This window comes from Benincasa hispida, chromosome 7, assembly GCF_009727055.1.
Source record: "Benincasa hispida cultivar B227 chromosome 7, ASM972705v1, whole genome shotgun sequence".
Taxonomy (NCBI): domain Eukaryota; kingdom Viridiplantae; phylum Streptophyta; class Magnoliopsida; order Cucurbitales; family Cucurbitaceae; genus Benincasa; species Benincasa hispida.
Genome location: NC_052355.1, coordinates 41,115,162 through 41,140,164, shown reverse-complemented (window position 1 = coordinate 41,140,164; position 25,003 = coordinate 41,115,162). Strand labels below are relative to the sequence as shown.

The 25,003-nt window shown below is 30.9% G+C and overlaps 2 protein-coding genes across 4 annotated transcripts in view; both read left to right on the top strand.

Annotated features, from left to right (window-relative positions):
- The window catches only part of LOC120081386 (mediator of RNA polymerase II transcription subunit 25), a 19,945-nt gene extending 9,393 nt beyond the window's left edge, over positions 1 to 10,552 (top strand). For both annotated transcript variants that reach the window (XM_039036216.1, XM_039036215.1), the window contains exons 14-15: positions 8,175 to 8,261; positions 9,815 to 10,552. In XM_039036216.1, coding sequence (XP_038892144.1) covers positions 8,175 to 8,261; positions 9,815 to 10,267 — 540 coding nt within the window. In that variant the 3' untranslated portion in view covers positions 10,268 to 10,552. The remainder of the gene's footprint in view (positions 1 to 8,174; positions 8,262 to 9,814) is intronic.
- A 1,859-nt stretch (positions 10,553 to 12,411) lies between these two features.
- On the top strand, positions 12,412 to 19,392 carry LOC120081784 (lysine histidine transporter-like 6). 2 transcript variants are annotated; one of them, XM_039036945.1, is made up of 9 exons: positions 12,412 to 12,542; positions 12,672 to 12,814; positions 13,029 to 13,243; positions 13,333 to 13,501; positions 16,340 to 16,733; positions 17,555 to 17,660; positions 18,489 to 18,580; positions 18,890 to 18,958; positions 19,072 to 19,392. In XM_039036945.1, the coding sequence occupies exons 1-9, from the start codon at positions 12,516 to 12,518 to the stop codon at positions 19,168 to 19,170; spliced, it is 1,314 nt and encodes a 437-aa protein (XP_038892873.1). In that variant the 5' UTR covers positions 12,412 to 12,515; the 3' UTR covers positions 19,171 to 19,392. The 2 variants fall into 2 exon arrangements, with proteins under 2 accessions (XP_038892873.1, XP_038892874.1); XM_039036946.1 differs by lacking the exon at positions 18,890 to 18,958.
- Positions 19,393 to 25,003: the final 5,611 nt, after the last annotated feature.

Genomic DNA, 25,003 nt, shown 5'->3' with positions numbered 1-25,003 from the left:
CTGTTTCTCTTTGCGGACACTGAGTCAAAAGCAGTTCCCAATAGGCTCATTTCAAGTCCCAATAGCATCCAACGTTGAAAAAACCATAAAGGTATCCTTGTTGGCCGAAACTTACAAATACAAATTTATTAAAAGTATTCCTCTACTGCACATCCAGAAATTGGAAAACTGGATTAATAAGTTGAACATTGTTTGTTGTTTATTTAGTACTGTCTCTGAGTTACTCCCTCTTTAGTTTAAATTATTTGATTATGGGCTCCACCGGTAGCACGGTCAATTAGCAAGTGTAAGACTGGCCTAAACGAATATGGATGCTTTTGTTGAACATGTCCATAAAGGGAGAGAGTAGTAAGTGAAACTCCCGCATTTATCTACCAACCAAAGCCATCTATCTGAAGAATGAAGAGAGTAGTAAACTTAGGGAGATCCTGGTGTCAAACAAAACTCTAGAATTTTATCAAAATGAATCTCTCTTCAAAATGAGAGAGGAGAGTCTTATTTGTAGAAGACGTTGGAGATTTGGTTTTTTGGCGTTATAATTTTCTCTAAGGCACTGGCTCTATAGATATCTCAAATAAAGTACTAATGTCAGGTTTTGTCATCAAAATATTTTCCTGCGAAATACTTTCCTAATCTGGAAATATCTGGCCGATTGATATAGTATGATATTTTTTCCTTTATTGCAGCACAATTTATTTTCTCCTATTTGGGAGATATTTCATTTTCTGGATTTGTCTATAAAAGGAGTGTTCTGGTATGCTTTCGATGAGCAATTTTGATTACGCCGATTTGGGTTTTTGAGAGCAAGACATTTGCAGCTTTCGACCGAACTGTCCTACATTGTGATCTTGCTCATTGCTCACTTTATTCCACTAAGCAAGTTCTTCTTCCGTCGAATACAGACTTTGAAGGTTATTACAGCTTAGGGGGAGCCTAAGCCTTAGTTGTTAGAGAAGGGATTCTCAATCTTAGGGGGAGCCTAAGACTCAACTTAGAATAAGGGAGTTCTTCATCTTAAGGAGCTCCTAAGAATCATCAATTAAGGGAGTTCACTGACATTGGAAAAGATATTGTCGTGAGAGGGAGTCTCATAAACTGTCGGGTGTCGAAGTGTTCGTTGCTTATATTAACACACTTAGGGAGAACCTAAGTTTAGTTTAACGGGAGTCTCACATCTAGAGAGAGTAGATGACGTGTGAGTTAAGCTCTACGTGAGCCACTGTAGTAGTTGGGGTATTATAGATAAGTACTACGTTGTAAACTGCTTAACTCTTTAATATTAATAGACTATCTTTCCTGGGCGTTCAGCCCCCCAGATATAGGTGTTTGTCACCGAAGTGGGTTACCAACTGCTGTGTGTCTTTGCTTGTTTTATTATTGTTGGAATTTTTGTTGTTACAACTATTGTTGGTGCTTTCAACTTAACAATCACATATTGAGTGATGAGTCATCCTAACGCTTTTTCAGAAGAGGTTAGTTACAAAATGATTAACTAACTATAACAACTAACAACTTCTTACGTAATTACAAACAAGGGCCTTTCGGCCTTACATCAAATCCACCCAACCCCAAATTAAACTCGCCCTCGAGTGAACTAGGAAGCTAAATGAAAATCTTCCGGTGCATGGTATGGCTTCAAATCAGCAACATTGAAGACAGGGTTGATATGTAGATCTTCTGGAAGTTCAATTCGATAAGCATTGGTACCATATTTTGCTGACACTTTACATGGTCCAAGTTGTCTATCTTTCAATTTATTATAAGTTCTAGTAGGAAATCTATTTTTGCGTAAATAAACAATTACAAGATCTCCTTCTTCAAATGTTACTTTTCTTTTTGACTTATCCTTAGCTTCTTTGTAGGATAAAGTTGTTTTTTTCTAAATGATCATGGACTTCCTTGTGTAATATTGAATTCTCTCCACCATATTTTCAGCTTCCATACTTACATCCATGAAGGATGGTAAGTTGGCAAGGTCAAATGTGAGTCTTGGAACTCGAGTGTAGACTATTTCAAATGGGCATCTTCCGGTTGATTTGTTTCTCATGTTATTGAAAGCAAACTCGGGTTGTGCAAGTGTTAAGTCCCATTGTTTAGGTTTCGAACCATTTAAACAACGTATGAGATCCCCCAAAGTTTGGTTGGTTATCTCCGCTTGACCTTAGTTTCAAGATGAGATGTGGTACTAAATTTCAATGTAGTGTCAAATTTCTTCCATATAACACAAAAAATGGCTAAGAAACTTGACATCTCTGTTTGACACAATGGATTTAAGCACTCCATGGAGTCTAACAACTTCCCTAAAGAAGAGGTTAGCAATGTAAACCATATCATTTGTTTTCTTGCACAAGCTAAAAAAATGAGGCATCTTGTTGAATCGATCAACAACTACCATAATTGCATCATATCCCCGTCGTGTTTCAGGAAGACCAAGTACAAAATCAACTGATAAGTCTTCCCAAATGGTTGTGGGAATCGGTAAAGGTGTGTATAAAGCTGGCATTTGTGGAAGTTCCTTTGGCTCTTTGGCAAATGACACATCTTTTAACAAAGTTATTAGTGTCTCTTCGAATTTGTGGCCAATAGAATTTTATAGAGACTAATTCAAAAGTCTTGTCTGGATCAAAATGTCTTGCCAACCCCCCTGAGTGAGCTTCCTTTATTAAAGCCTCTCGAAGAGAGGTATGTGGGATACATCATTATTCACCTTTGAATAGGAAGCCATCTACAATATGAAAATCTGTTGAAACTATGTGATTAGTGCAATTGTACCATGCTTTTCCAAAGTCTATATCTTCTTCATATAATTTTGGGAGATGGTTGAATGCAATCACTTCGGTAGAGAGAATGGTTAGCAATGAATTCTTACGACTCAAGGCATTGACCATCTTGTTCTCTTTGCCGGCTTGATGTTTAATAATAAAATCAAATCGTTGGATGTATGAAATCCATCTTGCATGCATCCTGCTTATGTTCTTTTGAGCTTGTAAGTATTTCAATGAGAAGTGATCGGTTAATAAAAGGAATTCCTTCGATATTAGGTAGTGCTCCCACTACTTTAATGCTCGGACAAGAGCATATAACTCTTGTTCATAAGTGCTCCAAGCTTGCCTTGAAGGACTAAGCTTTTCACTAAAATATTCAACTGGATGCCCTTGTTGAGATAAGACAGCCCCAATTCCCACACCACAGGCGTCCACTACTACTTCAAAAGGGTTTAAGAAGTCTGGAAGCTTTAAGACCGAACTGGTACTAAGTCTTTCTTTGATATTTTCAAAGTTGTTTTGCTGTTTTTGGCCCCAAAAGAAGTTTCCTTTCTTCAAGCAATCTCTTAAGGACCGTTTATTTTAAGGTTTCTAGATGCCTAAGAATTAAGGATGACCAGGAATTATAAGCCTGGGAATAAGATTAATGAGAATCAAGGATGACTGTGTTTGCTTGTGCATGGAAATGAATTTTATGGGAACGAATTATCTTTGTATTTAATTTATAAAATTAGTTGTGATAATTCTAAAAATTTTATAGATTTATTGATAAACAATAAATTCAATTCAAAATTTTGAGAAAAACAATTATTTAACAATTAAATAATAATAATAATAAAATTATTAATTACAAGTATTTGTAAAATGAGTAATTTATAATTAAAGTTACTAGAATAATGAGCAATTATGAAGTATTAAATTAAACCAAATTTACCTTTCATTAATTAATTTATACCATAATAATTCGAAACAAAAAAAAAATTTAATTTAATCTTCATTCATAGAACGGAAAAGCATGAGAATAAAATAATAAGAATGAAAGGAAATAAAATAATAAAATTAAAAGAAAAAATAAAAATAGAAAAAGATGAATAATAAATAGAATGAAGAAGGGAAAAATAAAGAAAATAAATATATTAAAGAAAAAATAGAAAAGAAAATATGTAAAAATATCACATAAAGCAGAAAAAATATTAAATAATTTGAAATAATAAATATAAAAAGAAGAGAAAAGTAATGAATAAAAAAAGAGAAAAAAACAGATGAAGGAAAAAGGGGAAAAAATGGAGGGGAAAAAAAAAGAAAAGCAAAAGTGGGGGTTTATTAAAAACTTACCAATTATGGTGGGAATAAAAAACATGGAAAGAGAGGCATCATTGATGCTTGGGAAAAATGTTTTTCTAGATAAATACCTCAAATTTCTCCTAACCAAACAAGGATTTTATATATCCATGTCTATTCCTACCCTCTGTTCCCTCAAACCAAACGACCCATTATAGGGGTTGTGATTGAGCTGAAGTTCTTAATGAACTTTCTATAGAAGGATGCCAAGTCAAGGAAGGCTTGGATATTCTTGATTGATGTAGGAACCGGCCAGCATTTCATTGCTTCAATTTTCTTCTCATCCATCCTTATTTGATCTCTGCCAATGAGGAAGCCAAGAAATGAAATTTCTTGAACAAGGAAAATGTATTTCTTGAGGTTGACATACAATTCATTCTCAGACAAGGCTTGTAAAAGATCATGTAGGTGCTGCAAATGTTCTTCATTCCTGCTATACACCAAAATGTCATCAAAATAAACACCAATGAATTTATTAAGGAAAGGAAATAGTACTTGGTTCATGAGCCTCATAAATGTGCTAGGGGCATTGGCATGACAAGCCATTCAAAGAGAGTCCCTCATTAGTCTTGAAAGCCTCCCCTCATCGCCCAACCTTGTTCTGATTTGATGGTAGCCACTCTTCAAATCAACCTTTGAGAAGATCAATGCCCCTCCAAGTTGATCGAGTAAGTCACTGATTCTTGGGATTGGGAAGTGGTATTTCACGGTTATTCGGTTGATTACTCGGCTATCCACACACATCTTCCAACTTCCATCATTCTTTGGAGTAAGAAGGGCGAGCACTGCACATGGACTCAAGCTTGGTTGGATGTGACCTTTCTTGAGGAGTTCTTCAATGTGTTGGTGTAGAATCTCACGCTCCTTTGGGCTCATTCGATAATGTGGTAAATGAGGAAGTGAAGCTCCAGGAATTAGGTCGATGTTGTGTTGAATCTCACGTATAGGAGGTGAATTTATAGGATCTTCTTTAATTTTCTAAATTTTTTCAAATGAGGCTTGTACTTGTGGAGAAATTTTGTAGATTGTTTCTTCCATTTTACTGTCAGAAACTACCAACTAGGCATGGAAACGGTTTGGTTCGGTTGTTTGGTGGTCAAACCGAACCGAACCAAACCACATATATGCGGTTCGGTTCGGTTTCAAATTCGATTTTGACATTTTTAAAAAATCTATGTTATATTTTTTTAATTAAAAACGGTTCGGTTCGGTTCAGTTTAAAATTCGGTTTTGTACTTTAAATTAAAAACAGTTCGGTTTTAGATTTGGTTTTACTCTTTTTTTTTTTAATATATATATATATATATATATATATATTAGTTAAAAACGGTTCGGTTCGGTTTTCGAAATTGAAACTGAATCGAACCGAATTAATTTGGTTTCAAAATTTCTTCAAACCGGATCGAACCACATTTTTCGGTTTCACTGAGTTTTTTGTTTAGTTTTTAAAAACGGTTCGGTTTTTGCGGTTTGAATGACCACCCCTACTACCAACCCCAAGATGTTAGCTTCCTTTTCTCTAGCAAATTTCTTCCCACGGATCGTGATGAAGAGATGGTTGCTCTCACTCTTCTCGGAGTTGATTCCATCTTCATTCTTCTTGTTTAAAGGGAACAATACTACTTTCTTGTCTATCCATTGAAACTTGTAAGTATTTTCCCTCCCTTTGTGTGTAGCCCAAGTGTCACATTGCCACGGACGCCCCAACAAGACATGGCATACATCCATTTCTAGCACGTCGCACACTACTTGATCTTTGTAGCTACCAATTGAAAGTGGGATTGAACAAATCTCACTAACCTGTGTTTCACCTCCCTTCTTAATCCACTTGATTTTGTATGGACTAGGATGAGGTTCCACTTTGAGATTTAGTGTTGTCATGAGCTTCTTCAACACAGTTTTCACTGTTGCCACTGTCAATGATGACATTACATACCTTGGCATGGATTGTACAATGGGTTTTGAAAAGGCAATGCCTTTGTGGGTGAGATTTTCCCTTTGGTGCAATCAAATTCTTTGAAGAGCGCATGATAGTCGACCCCCCTCAGAAATTCTGCCTCCTCTTCCTCTAATCCCTCATCATCTCCACAAGAATCATCTTCTTCTTCTACAAGTGCAACTGTTTTTCATCGAGGGCAAGCATCGGAAAGGTGCCCACTTTGGCCATGTGGAAAGCATTTGCCAAGTGAGGGAAGATTGTATGGATTCCGGGCTTTCTTCTTGAGTTCAAGATCTTCTTTCTTTTCATTCTTATCATCGGGTTTATCTTGCTCCTTCTCCTTCGAGGATGATGGCTGATTGTGGGATGTATTCGATAGGCCACTTGTCTTGCTTAAGGCAGTCTCCCATGGCCCTTTTCTTGTAATTCTCTTGGAGTGTGACTCATTTAATTCTTCTACTCTTTCAGCAAAAGAAATTGCTTCAGCAAGAGAGTGAAAAGGTTGGAGCTTCACCTTTTCTTTGATTTCCAACCGTAGACCTCCAACAAACCGAGCAATTAGATGTTGTTCATTGTCCCATTAGATTGTTCTTGCACCCAGATGGTGAAACTCTTTGATATAATCGGCCAAAGACCGAGCCCCTTGTCTACAATTTTGGTAGTGGCTGTACAAGGTTTGCTCATAATTAAGAGGTAGGAAACGTTCCTTCATCAACTTCTTCATCTTCTCCTGTGACCAAATTGGTCCCTTGCCCCTTCTTTGTCAATTTCCTTCAAGTTGATCCCACCATGCTGAGGCACCATCTTTTAACTTCAACGCTACTCAGTGGACTTTCTTATGCTCAGGGGTGTTCATGTAATTGAAGGAAATTCTCAGTATTCTTGATGTAATCCAAGAACAACTCAATATTATGCTTCCCATCATAGCTTGTTAAGTCAATTTTCATCTTGAAGTCTTGAGGTTCCTTCTTCCTGCATAATAGCCATTTGCTCCGCTCCTAAACTCATCAAACTCAACGTTTTGCTCCTCCCCACTAGAAGAACTCCAATCTTGGAACTCTTGGTTGCATTCTTGATAGTGTGGTCGAGGTTCTTGATAATGTGGCCGAGGTTCTTGATGATCCGGAGGGTATCTCTATCGGAAAAGATTATCTTGCTCCCTTTTTTTATGATTTTCTTGGCAAGCTCGCAGCCCCCATGGATGCCCAAGACCCCTTCTTCCTCTCCTTCCCCATTCTTGAATGAATGGTTGGGCATTTTCTTGGTTTTGTGGTGCTGTCATCATCTCGATCTTCCTCGACAAAGCTTCCAATGTTTCTTGCACCGTGCTCATCATATTTTGTAAATCTCCCACAGAGGCCTCAACGAACAGCAAGTGTCTCGAGGAGGATCTTGGTGAGAGGGTGGGGAACTCCTCCACCTGTTGTTCTTGGTGAGTGTTTCCACCCACTGGCTGGTTTCTTTTTCCGGCCATCGGTTTGAGGAGTCTTGGACTGCTCTATACCACTTTGGTGCCAAATCAAACTCTAGAAGTTTATCAAAATGATTAACTAACTATAACAACTAACAACTTTTTATGTAATTACAAAAAATGGCCTTTCAGCCTTACATCAGATCCATTCTCAAATCTCATCATCCAAAAGGTTCCTTGCAAGGCTAAGGTACTATGCTAGGGAACTGGACTTCCATGAGTTCAAAATGAATAGGTATTGTGCATAACCAAAGCATAGATCGTTGGAAAGGATATACAGAGGAGCTTCACCACTCCAAAGATCATATAAAAAATTGGAGTTTACCTTACTGAATTATCAAGTACCTGCTTTCAAGAGAATTAACTTCCTCAGTTTCTGAAACTAGTAATAACGGATACCAGTTCCCTACATTTAAGTTATGCCAATTAAGCATGCAATGGGAAACTGTTTCTTTAAGCATTTTTTGCATATATATTGAATTTGTACTACCAAGCATGATGATAGATGGTTCTAGTACTACATGCAAACTTTACTTTGTGCTTGCAGCATTTTCTGTTCCTTGGATTAGTAATCTGTATTTCAAGTGAACCCACATCATAATTCATTTCCTTGAGTGGTTTCTTTTCTTATGTTGAGTCACTTCTTGTTCTGTTCCAGTGTGCAGTCATCCAGTTGCCATCCCAGACTTTACTGCTATCTGTTTCTGATAAAGCTTGCCGCTTGATAGGGATGCTTTTTCCTGGGGTAAGATATTTTTGAGCTACAAAGATTACTTAGTATTAGTATTAGTATTCTTTCTTTTGTTTGCTTTAAATAAACGGTGAGAATTCTTCATTTCAATGTAAATACATTACCAACAAATCTCAGATGTCCTTTGAGAAGTATAATTCAATATTTGACTGCTACTTTTTGCAATCATCTATATTAAACTGAAAGTTTGATGCTCATTTCTGTGTTCTGCAATCATATATTAAACCGCAGCAGTTGATTACTAGAGTTCTTGTGTTGCAATTGTAGGGTGCAGCATATCATGATATGTATTAAATGCCAGTTACATGGAATCTAAAAGTTCAGTTAATCATTTTTAACGATAGTTGTTGACCTTGAGGAAATGGTAGATGCAAACATAGTCACACATATGAAGGACATGAAAGACGGGAAGGACTCACAAATTTAGAAATCTTATTATTATATATTTCTAATTATTGAGAGGCTCATTTATTTATTTATTCTCTTTTTTGGGATAAGAGAAAACCGAATGTTCTAAAACCATCCCGAACGAAAGAATGAACAAAATAAACGAAAGGGGTGATAGGGGGGAGAAATCCCTAGGCCAAAAAGGATTCTAACAGAAGGCTTGGAATCTCGTACTTTATTTGTTTATTCTAGCGTTCATTTTGTCGCTTTTGAAAGTGAAAACAATATTGAGTTACAACTTTTATACTTGATGTCCTTTTTTTTTTTCTCCCTAAAACTCAAATGACATGGGAATACACAGTGGCACGTAACATGTTAGAACAACGAACGATATAGCCAAGCGTTACGGGTGAGCATCGGTAGGTTGGAGCAACAACAGCATCCGACCAAACTGTCACTGCCACCGAACCGACTATTGTCGGTTTAGCAAGTGTTCAAACCGACCTCGGCCGTTCACGAGTCAAAATTGGTCGGTCGGTCGGTTTTGGTTGGTTTTCTTCTTTCTTTTATTTTTGGAATTTTCTCAAACTGACACAGACTGACCTCTCTCTTTCTCCGACGGACCAACTTTGGTTCGGCCGGTCGGCTTGGTTTTTCAGTCTATCATGCTCACCCCTTGTGTATTTGGCCATATGCAAAAAAACCTTTTTGTTTATAATTCAATCCGCATTTAGGTCCATGTTCATAATTTCGATTCAGTATGTTGAAATTTCTTGGAACTGTAAACAAAAAACATCTCTAGTTCTTTCTCTTTAAATTAATTATTTATTTTCCCCATTAGGTAACTTCTTAAATTTCTATCGTTTTCTGACACTCCAGGCCCTTTCTTTTTGTCCAATAGCCTGTAATTGTAGTTTTTCTTTTGATACTCTTTCCTTTCTTTTTCTTTTCTTCTCTCTCTCTTATTTAATTTGTTTGTTATCCATTAAGTTGCTTGAATATGTTCGAATATGTCCGTTTGACCAAAAAAATCAAGAATTGTAGATTTAACCTTTTGTTCTCGATGAGGTTGCCATCTTTTTGGGTTTCCAAATTCATCAAATGCTATTAATTATGGATTATTGATATTTGATATTTTTGGAACTTTCTGAATCAATCAGGATATGGTTGTGTTTAAGCCTCAAATACCCAGTCAACAGCAACAACAGCATCAAATGCAACAACAAATGCAACAACAGCTTCAACAACATCCTCAGCTGCAACAACACCAGCTTTCTCAGTTGCAACATCAACTTCCACAGATGCAACAACAACAGCCGCAGCTTTCTCAGCTGCAACAACAGCAGCAGCAGCAGCAGCAGCAACCACTTCCTCAGCTGCAACAACAGCAACAGCAGCAGCAACTTCCTCAAATACAGCAGCAGCAGCAGCAGCAACCACAATTATCACAGCTTCAAAGCCAGCAGATGCAGCAACAGCAACAGCAACAACAAATGGTCACGGGTGGAATCGGTCAATCTTATGTCCAAGGAGGGCGATCACAATTAGTTTCACAGGGACAAGTCTCTTCTCAGGGTCAATCTAACATGCCTGGTGGAAGCTTTATGGGTTGATTGGAGCATTCTAATGTACTTCCAAGTCTCTATTTATTTTGTTGGGATCGTGGGAATAATAGACGATTTTTTAACCGATTTAGTTTAATCCTGTTTTGTAATAGTGAATTTATGTATATATGCCACGTTGGTTCCAGTGAAACTTAAATTTGGGGATGTTTGGGGCAAGGGGGGAGTTATAAACTTTGTAGAGTTATGAAGTCTGAACTCTTAGGACCCCGTGTAAGAATGTTAATAAGGTATAAAATTGATGTTTTTTGATCCCTATTTTGGACATATTCAAAATCTTGTTTGGGCCATTGATTTCAATTCATAAGTTATAACAGCGATAAACACACGAGATTTATTCTATTGTTGATTGTGACTAAATTAGAAGGTTCATGATTAACAAACAGTTCAAAAATTAAAATTATAATATGATGCTGTTAATCAATTATTAGTTTTAAGTTAACAATTGATATTGAATAGTAACTATGGACATTGACGTCAGATCTTCTATATGTCATTGGTTAATTATAATTGAAATATTTACATTTTGTTTTTAACTTTAACCATTATAATTTTCCTTTTTAGTTACCATTTCTGTAATGTGTACGTAATTACATGCTCATAATCACAAAAATTACTGACAACATGAAGAAATAGGTTTATATTTTTGTGGTGAGAAGTCTTCAAGCAGTCATGTTTCTGCCTCAAGCCTTTTGAGAATACATTAAAATGGGAAATTTGATACCCCACTTAAAACTTCAAACCAGCCACCATGTTCCAACTTTAATCATACTCTCTTTCACTAATGGCTTCCCACCCTTTTTTTTTTTTTTTTTTAAAAAAAAAAATGCAATTATTGTCACGAGGATTAACAATTTTCAACAATCATAAACCACCCTTGTTTTTTCATCATTTGTACTTCATCCCACGTAGAAGAAAAATTATTCAATGTGATTGCTTTTTAATAACAATTTGATATCTGACAATCAATATGAAATTAAATTTTTCTTTCAAATATTGACTGATAGAATCAATACTCTCACGGATTATCGAGAAAGAGAAAAAAGAGAGCTTAATAGTAGAATCTGAAATGGGGGCGGCAACAGGGACTCATTCTCCGTTTTTTCTTTTGTTTCTCATGGGGATTTTTTTTTTTAATTTTCTTTTCCTAAAATTCTCTTTGGTTTGGACTTGGCCACTTTAGTTGTGTTTAGATTGGGCTAAATTAAAAACTACACTTCAAAAAATTAAATACCTAATATATATATATATAGAAAAATATTTAAAAATCTAATAGGGACAGGGATATCCTCCCCATTCCCGATTCGAGAACCCTAAAAAAGTCTTTGATTTGATCCCATCCCCAGTCAAATTGGGGATTCTCCGCCCCAATCGGAGAATTTTGCCAACCCTATCTATTAAGTTGGGTGTTTCTAAGTGTTTGAGAAAGACCAAGGAGGATGAGAATGAAATTCCTCATCACTCGATTCATTAACTGCATTTAGATTCTTTGTTCTCATTTTCTAGGACCCTCTCACTTTGTTCTTTGAAAAAACTCAAAAAGAGAGGTAGAGGGAATTCTTCATATAATATGATTAATAATTGCATAATTAAAGAGGAGCCACATGTAGCTTTCACCACTTTACATCACTCCAATTATTCTAAACCGTATCATATAACATCCATAAAGTAGATAACAAAACGAAGATACCAAAAATAAAAACATATTCTTAAAAACTATTATTCCTCCACGAGAATTTATTCTCGAAATAAACAATATCATACTAATATAAAGACATGTAAAAGAATATGTTATCGCTATTAATCTTAAGACTTCAGAGAGTAAATAAACTTGCTTATTTCTATTAGCTTGACAACAAATGCATATAACTAGCCACATGTAGTACAAGTGTAAGAAGAATGAAAACTAACTAATAAAACAGAAATACATTCATTAAATCTAATATAAAGTCAACTCCAATTTACTTCCCCTCTTTCCACATTCTATGTACTACTGATTTCCTTTGTTTTCTTCCTCCTCTTAAAATGGCCTTAAAACAAGGAATCAAGTATAAAGTAAGGTTAAAGTGTTGGGTTAACTTTAATTAATTATTTTATTGTCTATTCCACCCAACAATTGACTCCTCACCCTCTATTTATATTTGGGTTTCCATTGTTTTGAGACACACACAACAAATTCAAAGCCCTTTCAACTTTGTCTTTGTCTTTTGGGTTCCATCTCTTAATATTTATTTCAAACATGGTTTCTACTTCTCAACCTCCCAAGGTAAGGCCTTCAACAATTACCATGTCTAATGGTTATGGCTATTTGGCCTTAATTTCTCTGTTTTTTTCTTCTTTTTTTGTTATTGTTATTATACATTCTGTTTTCATTTTAACTCTCTCATTTTCATAGGAAATTCTTGATGGTGACCAAAAATGGAACGGGGAGGACCCGACCCGGCGCGCCAAGTGGTGGTATGCCACCTTCCATTCCGTCACTGCCATGATAGGTGCAGGCGTTCTCAGTCTGCCCTATGCTATGGCTTATTTGGGCTGGTAACGTTAAATCACTACTAAACTCGAAACCTTTTGTTAATGTTAGTCTTTCATATGAATCTTAATAGTCTTGAAAGCTTAAATTAATATATACATATATGATCTTTCCTAGCTTGTGGGCTTGAAAATGACGTATAAAAAACTTCAAAGTTTAAGTTAATAAATTATCCTTCCTCACCTTTTTTTTTTTTCGGTTTCTTTGTGGATTGATCAGGGGTCCAGGAACAATGATCTTGTTTATATCATGGTGCATGACTCTAAACACCATGTGGCAGATGATTCAGCTCCATGAATGTGTCTCGGGGACTCGTTTCGATCGATATATAGACCTTGGCCGATACGCTTTCGGTGAAAAACTTGGCCCTTGGATTGTGCTGCCGCAGCAACTCATCGTCCAAATCGGCTGCGACATAGTTTATATGGTTACAGGCAAGTTTTTAAATGCCAATGTCAACAAAAATATTTTAGTTAGAAAAAGAAAATATTGATGAAAATATCTGACTTGTTCGAAATAATAGGAGGGAAGTGCATGAAGAAGTTCATGGAGATGGCTTGTGTGAACTGCTTTGAAGTGAAACAATCCTATTGGATTTTGATATTTGGTTCAATTCATTTCTTTCTTTCTCAACTTCCCAATTTCAATTCTGTTGCTGGTGTTTCTCTTGCAGCTGCCATCATGTCTCTAAGGTAACTTTTTTTTTTTTTTTTTTTTTAAAAAAAATCTTGTTATGAAATCGATAGATAAAGATAAATAAAAACCATAAACAATAGAAAATCGATACAGGGACTTATGTGATTCACTAACAATGTGCTAGCTACGTTTTTATTATAGAAAAAATATTATATTACAAATTTAGAGACGTTAGCAGAGTTACAGAGAGTTTATATAGCGCACTCTAAACCTAGAGTCTAAACATAAAAATAAATAAAAGTTCGGTTTCGAGATCCTATGTTTGGTCATTCGGACCGTCAGATAATAGATTCAAGACATTCCAATTAATCTAATTAAGTAGGTTTGTTTTAAGACCAAAAGCAAGAAACTTAACCAGAGAAAAGAGCTCACTTTATTTGAAAGAATATGTTCCATTAATTCTACATTTATAGATCTATAAAATCTAGTTTTTTATTAGAAGGAAGATTGTTTCAAAATGTTCTTAAATCTCTGTTTGATATCTGCTACTTTATTCTTATTTCTTTTAAGCATGAGTTGTGGTATAAGAATTCCTCATACATTAAAAGCAAAAAAATTTCTGATACCCTTTGAAGTAAAAAGGTTGAAGGAGAGAGAAGAGAAAAGACAAGGAGTATCTTTTGATAGAACAACATTAAAGTAAAGATCATGAGGGAAGGAAAAAAAAAAAAAAAAGAACAAAAACTTTGCTCTACAATAATGCAAATCAATAAAGATATTAAAAAGAAATTAATCATCTATCTTTTGATAATTAAGTTCATTTATAAACTATAAAGACTACGTCGTTATATAATCAAAATTCATTGATTAAGTTTGATGAGATTTTTTATGGTAATGACTAAATTGTTACAAATTTGAAAGTATAAGACCTAAATTATTACATGCTAAAGTTTGAGGACTAAATTATTACAAATTTAAAAGTACTAGAACTAAATCTTCATATATCAAAGTTCATATAGACGAAACCGTTACGTTTGTGAAAGTTGAGAAACTAAAAATGATTTTTATTTTTATTTTTATTTTTATTTTTTTAAAGAATTGCTACATGAATTTTACGCTACCAACCACTGAGTTTTTAATTGTTGTTTTAAAAAAAATCTCGTATATGATCTCGGTTTGTTTCTCTTTTTATTAGTAAAAAGTTTATTTGTGAAAAAAGAAATATATTTAGCGAGACCACTACAATACAGTGTAGGTGCCTCTTAATATATAACTATTAGACGTAGATTAGAAAACTTGCATACTCTTAACAATCACAATACAAATTCTATATATTTTTGACATATCTCTCCTATACATTCAATGACATAAAATTGTCAGCTATACAATGTGGACATCAATATCAATATAGAAGTAAATATTTTGTTTTTCATATAAGCTATGATAAGAGAAATTTTTAATTCACTGAAAAGGATAAATTTTATAACATAACTATTTATATATATAAGTTTTGAACTAAAATTTTAGCAAAGAAAAATTAGAGGAAAAGCTGTTGACTTTAAGATAGAATGAGGAGCTAAATATTGCTCCCCTTTTTCATTCAATGGCTCATAAAAGAAGACATGTCCTTTCTTTTGAATAGAACAAATAAAGTGAAGGATGGAAGGTCCTTTTCCCATATTAAAAGCAACCAAAGCAATAAAGACAAGTAAAAATGCAAACTTTAGTTAATTAGCTCATTTAATTTTGATATAGATTGCAATAAACCCCACTAGTAGATTAGATTAAAGTAACTTTGCCCAAAGGATTAGGTTAATCAATTAGGGGAAATTTCTTTTTCTTAGAATATTTATTATAATGAGAAAATATACCCCATTATAATATTTTTTATTTTTTTAAAAAAATATACTACATCTTTTAAAAATATTTTTTTTTCTAATTTATTTTTTTTTACTAGAGATGTGGGAGTATAAGAGTTAGGTTCAGCCTCTAATCATTGTCCTTTTTTTTAAATGACTTCTTTGGTAGATTTCTCAAAGCTCGAATACGATTTTTTTTTTCTTTTCTGAAAAAATCAATTTTCTCATCATATCTATACCGTTAGACTTATTTAAATCAATCTTAATGTAAATATTTGTATACTTAATAATTTTAACAAAAAAAAGTATAGCCCTCATTTTTTTTTCTTCTGAAATCTTATCATTTTTTTACCATATATATGTTTTATCATTGAACCCAAATAATTTTCAAAATATATGCAACTAGATAGTTTAATAAAAAAAAAAATTAGGTTTTAGTCCTAGTTTGGTCCCTAAACTTTGAATCTTATTCTATTTTGGTCCTTAAATTTTGAAAAACGTCAATTTTAGTTTTTGGACTTTAAAAAAATGTTTACTTTTAAGTCTCTGCTATTAAGATTCATATTAAGTCTTAAATATAATGGTAAAATGATTTGTATTTTTGGATGATTAGGCTGCCAAATAAGTAAGCATACTAAAAATCTAGCATTTTATATAAGAGATCTTAAAAGTCATTTTGTGTCCAATATTTTAATCGTTCACTATTTTAGCACATTAGTTGTTGATATTCTACTTCTCACTAGTTAGATTTAATCTTTAAAAAATTAACATAATCTTAATAGTAGAGAACGAAATAAACGTTTTTTAAAAGTTCGGGCACTAAAACATATGTTTTTGAAAGTTTAGGGACCAAAATAGAATAAGGCTCAAGGATTAAAATAGGATTTAAATTTTTTAAAAAAATTAATAAAATAACTATCAACCTCGTCATAAAAACTATTATTACAAAAAGTTAAAGTTTAGTTCAAGTTTAATTTGCTAGTGACAGTCATATTGAATAATTTTTTTCTCACGATATCGATTAATTGGTTTCAGCTACTCGACCATTGCATGGGTCGGGTGCCTGAGCCGAGGTCGAATAGAAAATGTAAGCTATGCCTACAAGGAAACCAGTATCCAAGATTCAATGTTTAGAGTCTTCAACGCCTTAGGCCAGATCTCCTTTGCATTTGCCGGGCATGCTGTTGTTCTGGAGATTCAAGCCACCATACCGTCAACGCCGGAGAAGCCGTCGAAAGTTCCGATGTGGAAAGGGGCGATCGGAGCTTATATCATCAATGCGATCTGTTATTTTCCGGTGGCTTTGATCGGATATTGGGCTTTTGGCCAAGACGTTGAAGACAATGTTCTTTTGAATCTCAAGAGACCTGCATGGCTCATAGCCTCTGCTAATCTTATGGTTGTGGTTCATGTAATTGGCAGCTATCAGGTTCGAAAACAATTACTAAACTCACACTCGATAATTTGATTTTTGAAAATTAAATTTATAAACGTATGTATCTGTAATTCTATCTTTCTTTTGTTAAGATGTTTTCAAAATTGATGTCCCGTTAAGTTCGGTAAACTAAAAAAACATGCCTTTAAATTTTTTTAATTTAAGTTTGTAAATACTATTTTAGTTATTCAACTTTTTATCAACATTTTAAAAAATTAAAGGTAAGTTTAGAAAACTAAAAGAAAAGTAAACTCTAAAAAACCTGTTTATATTTTTTAGTCAAATTTAAACATCTTTACTTACTAAAGATATAATGAAATTTTAAAAAAACAAACATAAATTTTAAAAATAGAAAACTAAAAATGAATGCATTACCAAAGATGCATGTGTACTGTTTAATTAATTATTTATTTATTTATAGAAATTGGTTATAATATTTGTTTTTAAAATATTTAATTGTGTAGGTGAAAATAATTATGATCCGTTTGTTAACCATTTCATTTTTTTTGTTTTTGATTCTTGAAATTAAGTCTATTTCTTCATAATTTCTTATCTTTTTTTAAGTATAATGATTGAATTTTTAGTCAAATTTAGATAAAAAAACAAATTTTTAAAAGTTATTTTTTTAGTTTTCAAAATTTGAATTGATTTTTTAAACTATTAATAAAAATAGATAACGAAAAAAGAAATTAGAAGTACAAGCAGTGTTTATAAACGTAATTTTAAAAAATAAATAACAAAAAATAAAATAATTATCAAACGAGATGGACGTAATCAGGTATATTAATTTTAATTTTAATTGTGTATGAATTTAGGTGTATGCCATGCCTGTATTTGATATGTTGGAGAGGTTGATAAGGAAGAGATTCAACTTTCAAGATGGATTTTGCCTCAGATTTATCACTCGATCGGCTTACGTTGGTGAGTTACTCCTAAATAAAACAAAGACCCCTTACAAAATGTTTGTTGACTTAGATTTTAAAAAATTAAATATTTATCAAACAACATCTTAGCTTTCAAATCGACCATAGCTTCGATTATCATATAAGTATTATTAACCATAAGATTTGTGATTTGGATCTTTCTCTAAGACTATTCATGGGTTAAATTTCTTTGGGTTGAATGACTTTTTAGTCCCAACCCAATTATTAAATTTCTTCCATCTAAATAACCTTTATTAAAAAATGAACCCAACCTAACTCAATCATAAAATATTTGGGTTGAGTTGGTTCATAAAAATATGATTGAATTATTTTCATAAATTGAATTAAGATTAATACCTCAATTTCATTTTATATATTGGAATTTTCTTTTTAAAGTATTAAGAAACTGAAGAATAAATTATTAAAAAATAATGAAATTAAATAATATTAAAATCAATAAATGTATAAATAATTGTATTATCTATTTTAAAATTAATAATAATTTCGGATTGATTTGGGTTATATTAGGTGAACCATGAACTAATTTAACCCATAATTTTTTTTTTATGTATTTGAACATGACCCAACCAAAATGAATTAATAACTTAATCCAAACTGCATGGAATAAATTGGATTGATCGGTTTTTTCGACTCATCGAATTTTTTGAACACCTCTATCTCTCTAGCTATACTAAAAAAAATACCCGAAATAAATGGTGGATTTTTCTAATTCATCAATATGATATTGATGACCAAATTATTAAATTGACCAAAGTTGAAATCTTTAATTCACTGTATTAATTAACAAGTCTGTTTTTTTTTTCAGCATTTACTATATTTGTTGGTGTGACCTTCCCATTTTTCGGTGATTTGCTTGGATTCTTTGGTGGTTTTGGTTTTGCTCCCACTTCATACTTTGTAACATTTCTCACTCTCTCTCTTTAATTATTATCCGACATTTTACCGTAGATTCTCATTTAATTTTGAAATGAAATTTTATGTTTAGTATTAAAATCTATAAAATTTAAATAAATATTCGATTAGAAAAGAAAAAAAAACTAACCCAAGAATTGTGAATTCGAAGACAAAAGTTATATGACTTCCTCATCTCACTCTCAATTAATTTTAAAATCAAACATGTCATTTTACAATTATAAATCACTCTCTAAATTTTTCATATATATTTTTTAATTTAAAACTTATAATTGATAAGTTAATTAATTGCAGCTTCCAAGTATAATGTGGCTAGTCATCAAGAAGCCACAGCGATACAGTTGCAATTGGTTCATCAATTGGGTATATATATATATATATATTTCTTTGTCAAAATTCTCCATCCTAATTAGAGTATCATTATTGATTAATGATGTAGTAATTAATATATGTGGCTATTGTTATTTGTTACACAGGTCAGCATATTTATCGGAGTCTTCATAATGTTGGCTTCCACTGTGGGAGGCCTCCGCAATATAATAACCGATGCTTCCACTTACACTTTCTATACATAAAATATAGTAAAATGTAGGAAAATTACATTCTTCTTTTCTTTTCTTTTCTTTTCTTTTTTTTTTTTTTTTAGTATGTGTGTTTAGTCTCTTAAATTTCAAAATGTAATACTTTAATTCCAAAATTTTGAAGGATTGATTTAAAAGATCAATAAGTAATTTTCTATTGTTATTTTAAATATTGGTGTGATATTTTAAATTAAAAATTTTATTTTTCGCTCTCCTCCCTCCACCTTCTTTCTTCCATCTTATTTAATTACTATATTTTAATTTTAAATATTATATCTATATTTAAATAGATGAAAGTATTCATAAATTTTTTAAATCTATTCCTAAAAATTCAAAGATTAAAAGAATATATTTTAAAATATCAGGGGCCAACACATATGTTGATAGGAATTAAAAAATAAATTTCCCTCATACTTTTTCTTTTGTTTCCAACTTATTGTAATTTTATTGTGTTTATGTGTTGCATTTTACCACTTTACTTTTATTTGTCAGTGAGTGGAATGTTTTTTATTACATAAACTGTACTTGTACTTGTTTTTATTTTGTTTTCCTTAAATAAGCTTATTTATGTTTGAGAAATTTTGTTTTGTTTTAAAAACAAAACATTCGACCGAGATTTTTAAAATTTACCATATAGGATAAATATCGATTTAGATCCCTAAATTTTTAGGTTCTATCTATTTAAATTTTAAATTTAAGATTAAATTAATTTAAATTTTAAACTTTCGAGATTGTATCAATATAAACTGAACTTTGAGATTTGTATCAATTTAATCCCCAAATTAATAATTATATCAATTTAAACTCAAACTTTCATAAGTGTATCGATTTAAATCCTGAATTTTTATAATTGTATCAATTTAAATCCTAAACATTCTTAAGTGTATCCAAATAAAACATAATATAGGGTTTAAGTTGATACAATTATGAAAGTGCAAAGTTTAAATTGATACATTTATAAAAATTCAGGATTTAAATTGATACAATTATTAGTTTAAGGTATAAATTGATATAGTCTCCAAAGTTTAGGATTTAAATTGATACAATGATTTGTTTAGAGTTTAAATTGATACAACATCCAAAATTCAGGGGTATAAATTGATATTTATCCTAAAATATATATGGTTTCAATGTCACTAAAAAAATCTTCCATAAAAATAATTAATCGTAGGGAATTCCATATATATGAAGATTTAATTTTTCCGATCTTTTAATAAATATAAATAAGAGTTGTTTTCAAATATTGGAAAATAAACCAAAATATTTACAAATATCATAGTTTATCTTTGATAGGTTGCGATAGACACATATATGATAGATACTGATAGAAATTTTGACACACTCCACATATGATAATGAGTATATTTTGTTATAAATTTATCAAAATGTGTACAAATTTAAGATATATAAATATTCCTAATTTTATCTTATCGAAAAAAGAGAGTTCTTACTAAAAGTAGAAATGTGTTAAAAACTTTGACACACTCCGCCTATGATCATGAGTATATTTTGTGATAAAATTATCAAAATATGAATAAATTTAAAATATATAAATGTTCCTAATTTTATCTTATCGAAAAAATAGAGTTCTTACTAAAAGTAGAAATCTGTTCCACATTTAATCATGAGTATATTTTGTTATAAAATTATCAAAATGCGTACAAATTAAAAATATATAATATTCCTAATTTTATCTTATCGAAAAAAGAGAGTTCTTACTGAAAGTAGAAATCTGTTAAAAACTTTGACACGCTTCGTGTATGATCATGAGTATATTTTATTATAAAATTATCAAAATGCGTACAAATTTAAAATATATAAATATTCCTAAATTTATCTTATAGAAAAAGGAGAATTCTTACTAAAAGTAGAAATCTATTAAAAACTTCGACACACTCTACATATGATCGTGAGTATATTTTGTTATAAAATTATCTAAACGTGTATAAATTTAAAATATATAAATATTTCTAATTTTATCTTATAGAAAAAAGAGACTTCTTACTAAAAGTATAAATCTATTAAACTTTTTGACAAACTCCACGTATGAACTTGATTGGTATTTTATGAAATGTCTTCAACTAAAAGATGAGATTCCGAAGAAAACTTTTATAGAGATTAAAAGAAAAAGAAAAGAATATATATATATATATATATATATATATTGAGGAAAAAGAAAAGAAAATGCTATTTCTATGTATTTAATTAATTTCATATATTGAAAATGGTACATTAGTCAAAAGTTCTTTAGATAAAGTTTTTAACAAATTCTTTCATTTATAATATAATATTATAAAAAGGTTAATAAATTCGATAAGATTTTGACTATAAATGGTAAGAATTTGTGTACCTATTCCACTAAGTCATTCATATTATTCAACTGAAGTTTGTTGTTTCCACTATTAAAGATCATTTAGTTCATTCAACTAAATAACTTGTAAATAATATTAATATTTGTGATATATGTTGTCCCACCAAAAGATTATTCACAAAGCATGTTATGTTTTTTCCTCTAAAGACTTTTTTTTAAACAATTTTAAAAATTTAAAAGGGAAGCCAACAAGTTCTAATATCCAATTAATCTGATAACTATGAGATATTTCTTAATAATTGAATTGCAAAACACCGACCAATTAATTAAAATCTCATCAAGAAAATATCATTTTAGGAAAACTTTCGAGTACTACATTTACTAATCTATTTAGAGTGTGTTTAGAATGCATTTTCAAGTGTTTAATTTTTTTTAAAAAAAAAAATCAATAATTTTTTAAGTCTATTTTTAATAATTTTTGTCAAAAGTATTTAAATAAAAATGAATTTTTTGAAATTTTTTTTCTCAAGTTAATATAAATGGACTTTTAATTGTCTCGTGATGTATAATTCACTAATATTTTTAAAATATATATTTATAAAGATGAAACCATAACATTAATAAAAAATAATGTGATATTTCTATGGTACTAAAAAATTTTCAGTAGTACTAGAAAGTTTTGTAAGTGGGTAAGATTATGTCATTATGTCATAAGACTTTAAAATTGGCTAAGATTATGTCATCATGTCACTATTTATTTTATGATTATAACAATTGGTCCTAATAAGTGGGCATGTAATCAATTAATTAGAATATTTCATTAGTGGATTACTTAGTGCTAAAATAGCTCATGATAAAGAGATAATGCACATTTTACTTTAATTATTAATACTCGATTGTGCTGATGAAACTAAGAATTAGTTTAAACTAAAGTACTCATTACATTTTGGATTTCAATCCCATTCCCCACTTCTACATATATTATACCTTTTCTTTAGTAATAATTTACTAAAAGAAAGTGTTGTGTGAGTTTAGCAAACTTCGTTTATGTTTGTATTGAGATTTTTTTAAAAAAAAAAAAAAAAACTATCTTGACGTGGAACTGACGAGGATTCTCACATATAGAAAAAGTTCAAGACATCTATTTGAAATATACAAAAAAAATAGTAATTATAATTAAGAGAGAGTCTCATACTTGGAGTCTAAGTTATTATTAAGTAAAAGATTGGCTGTGTGTGAGTCTCTATAGAAGTTGCTTATCAAATAAATACTACTTTGTAATTGCTTAAATTTATATTGGTGAAGTATCTTTTCTTCGAGCATATAGTTCCTCAAACGTAGGTGATATTGCATCAAACTGGATTGTCAATTTCTATGTCTCTTTACTTTTGTTTATTGTTTATTTTGTAAGTTTGTTATGCATCTTGTTATAACACAGTGTGTGACCTGTAACGTTCTGTATTAGATACACCTAATTTTTAATAGATTATTATTGATTTATTAAAACAAATAATTATATTAATTTTGTTAAATTAACATCAATTTAATTGACTAACAATATTCAAAATAAAATTGTATATAATATTAAAAACAGGAAAAAAAAATAAAACCCATAATTTTAGATGGATAAAAAAACTCTTGTCAAGAAAAAGACATTTACAAATAACTTATTCTTAAGCATAATATTGAAAATTGTGTATTGAATAACTTATTCTTAGACATAGTATTAAAAATTGTGTATTGAACATGGATTTAACATATTTGTGTCAATTCACATCCAGAAAATCTTCCACTCAAATGACTCTCCAAAGGTCACAAAATCTTATGTTCACTTGAACAAGAGAAACTCCAAGTAGTTGGGAGATCAAGTGGGACGAAAGTGCAATACCAGTATATTTTATCCAAATAATGGCTTGAAGGGATTTAAGTATTCAAAAACTGAAAAGAGAATAAGAGCCTGAGAGACGAATAAATTAAACCACTTAATGAATTCATCAAAAAGAATATGCAATCAGAAGTGTTCAAATAATTAGACAATTCGACAAATTCAAATTATTCAACTCAAACTATAAGAATTAAGTTGGGTTGGGTTGAATTTTTCTATTTTTCTTGAATTGGGTTAGATCTAGGATTGAATAAAAAAATTTGAGTCGACCCAGCCCAATCCGAATTATATATATGTATAATTCTTTTAGAATGGATGAATTTGTGAATTCAATGTAATAGATTTTATAGTTATTTGATATGTAAAAATTTAGTTTTATGAGATTTTAATTATTAGATATGTCTTGTAAATAAATTTAATTATTTTAAATTAAGAAGAAAAAGTAATAATAATAACCCGACAATCCCATTGGGTTGGGTTGGGTTGAAGATCATATTTGGGTCAAAGTTGGCCATCCGAATTTTTGGATTGATCCAAAAAAAATGCTAAATTCAATCCAACCCAACCTAGATACACTCCTACATGCAATAATCTTAAAAAAATATATTTTGCCAAATTTTTTATTGGGGAATTAAAGTGTATGATGGATTTTAGAGTTTGGTTTTGAAAAATGGCAAAACCGACAAATAATAAGATTTATGGCAACTCACATGGCATGCACATGACCATGAATTTTCAAATCCCAAATTTTACCCTTGTCTAGTTTGCAGCTTTTATTATTGATGAAACTACAAATACATGGTAAATATAGAATCATAAACAATAATGAGTTTTGTATACAAGTAATTGTCGATGTCTTAATTCTCTACTTTCCATCTAATCTATTCATTTGAAAAACTAAAAATAACTACCTTACTCAAAATAATCCCCCTTTCCAATTTTCCTCAAGTAGTTAATGTTTCAATGAGATCTTATAATTAATTTAGATTTTGTTGACCACTTTTCGATTTAATCTCACATGAATTAAATATATACATTTTTCATATTTTAAATATCCATATATTATCAAATTTCATTTATCTAATCAAATTTTAAATTGTTTCAAATGTTTGAATTATTTTTTATTATTTTATACATATTTTTAATAAATTAATCGGATACTTTTCTATATTTTTTAAGGTTTAAATTTTTTTGTATGTGTTATTAGATTCAATTGTACATATTTCAAATTTACTATTTTAGCGGACAATTTGATAGTATCTTACTTTTCCTTAGTTGGTTCATATGTTCAAAATATTAAGTGTAGAGCTTCATTAAAAATCAAGATACAAATGCAGTGTAATGAGAGCTTGATTAATAACCTGGATATATATATAATATAATTGGGAGCTTAATTAATAACCAAATTAATCATATTATAATCTAACATGTCCGATTTCAAAACTGAAAATGAACGTCATTCCGTAATTTTTGTCATCTTTTGGAATTTAAATTTATTTTAAATATTCAAATTAGATTTTGATAACTACTTCACAAATTGATTTAAAATAAACTAATTTCTTTCTTATTTTTCTCCAATTCAAATTAGCTATCTATTTTAATTTGATTTAACTACTTTTTGAAACTATTCA

What these genes read in the sequence shown, in the direction of transcription:
- LOC120081784 (XM_039036945.1), top strand. Translation starts at nt 12,516, where the DNA reads ATGGTTTCTACTTCTCAACCTCCCAAG. An exon ending in CTACTTCTCAACCTCCCAAG is followed by an intron (nt 12,543 to 12,671) that starts GTAAGGCCTTCA and finishes TCATTTTCATAG; the next exon opens with GAAATTCTTGATGGTGACCA. An exon ending in GCTGCCATCATGTCTCTAAG is followed by an intron (nt 13,502 to 16,339) that starts GTAACTTTTTTT and finishes AATTGGTTTCAG; the next exon opens with CTACTCGACCATTGCATGGG.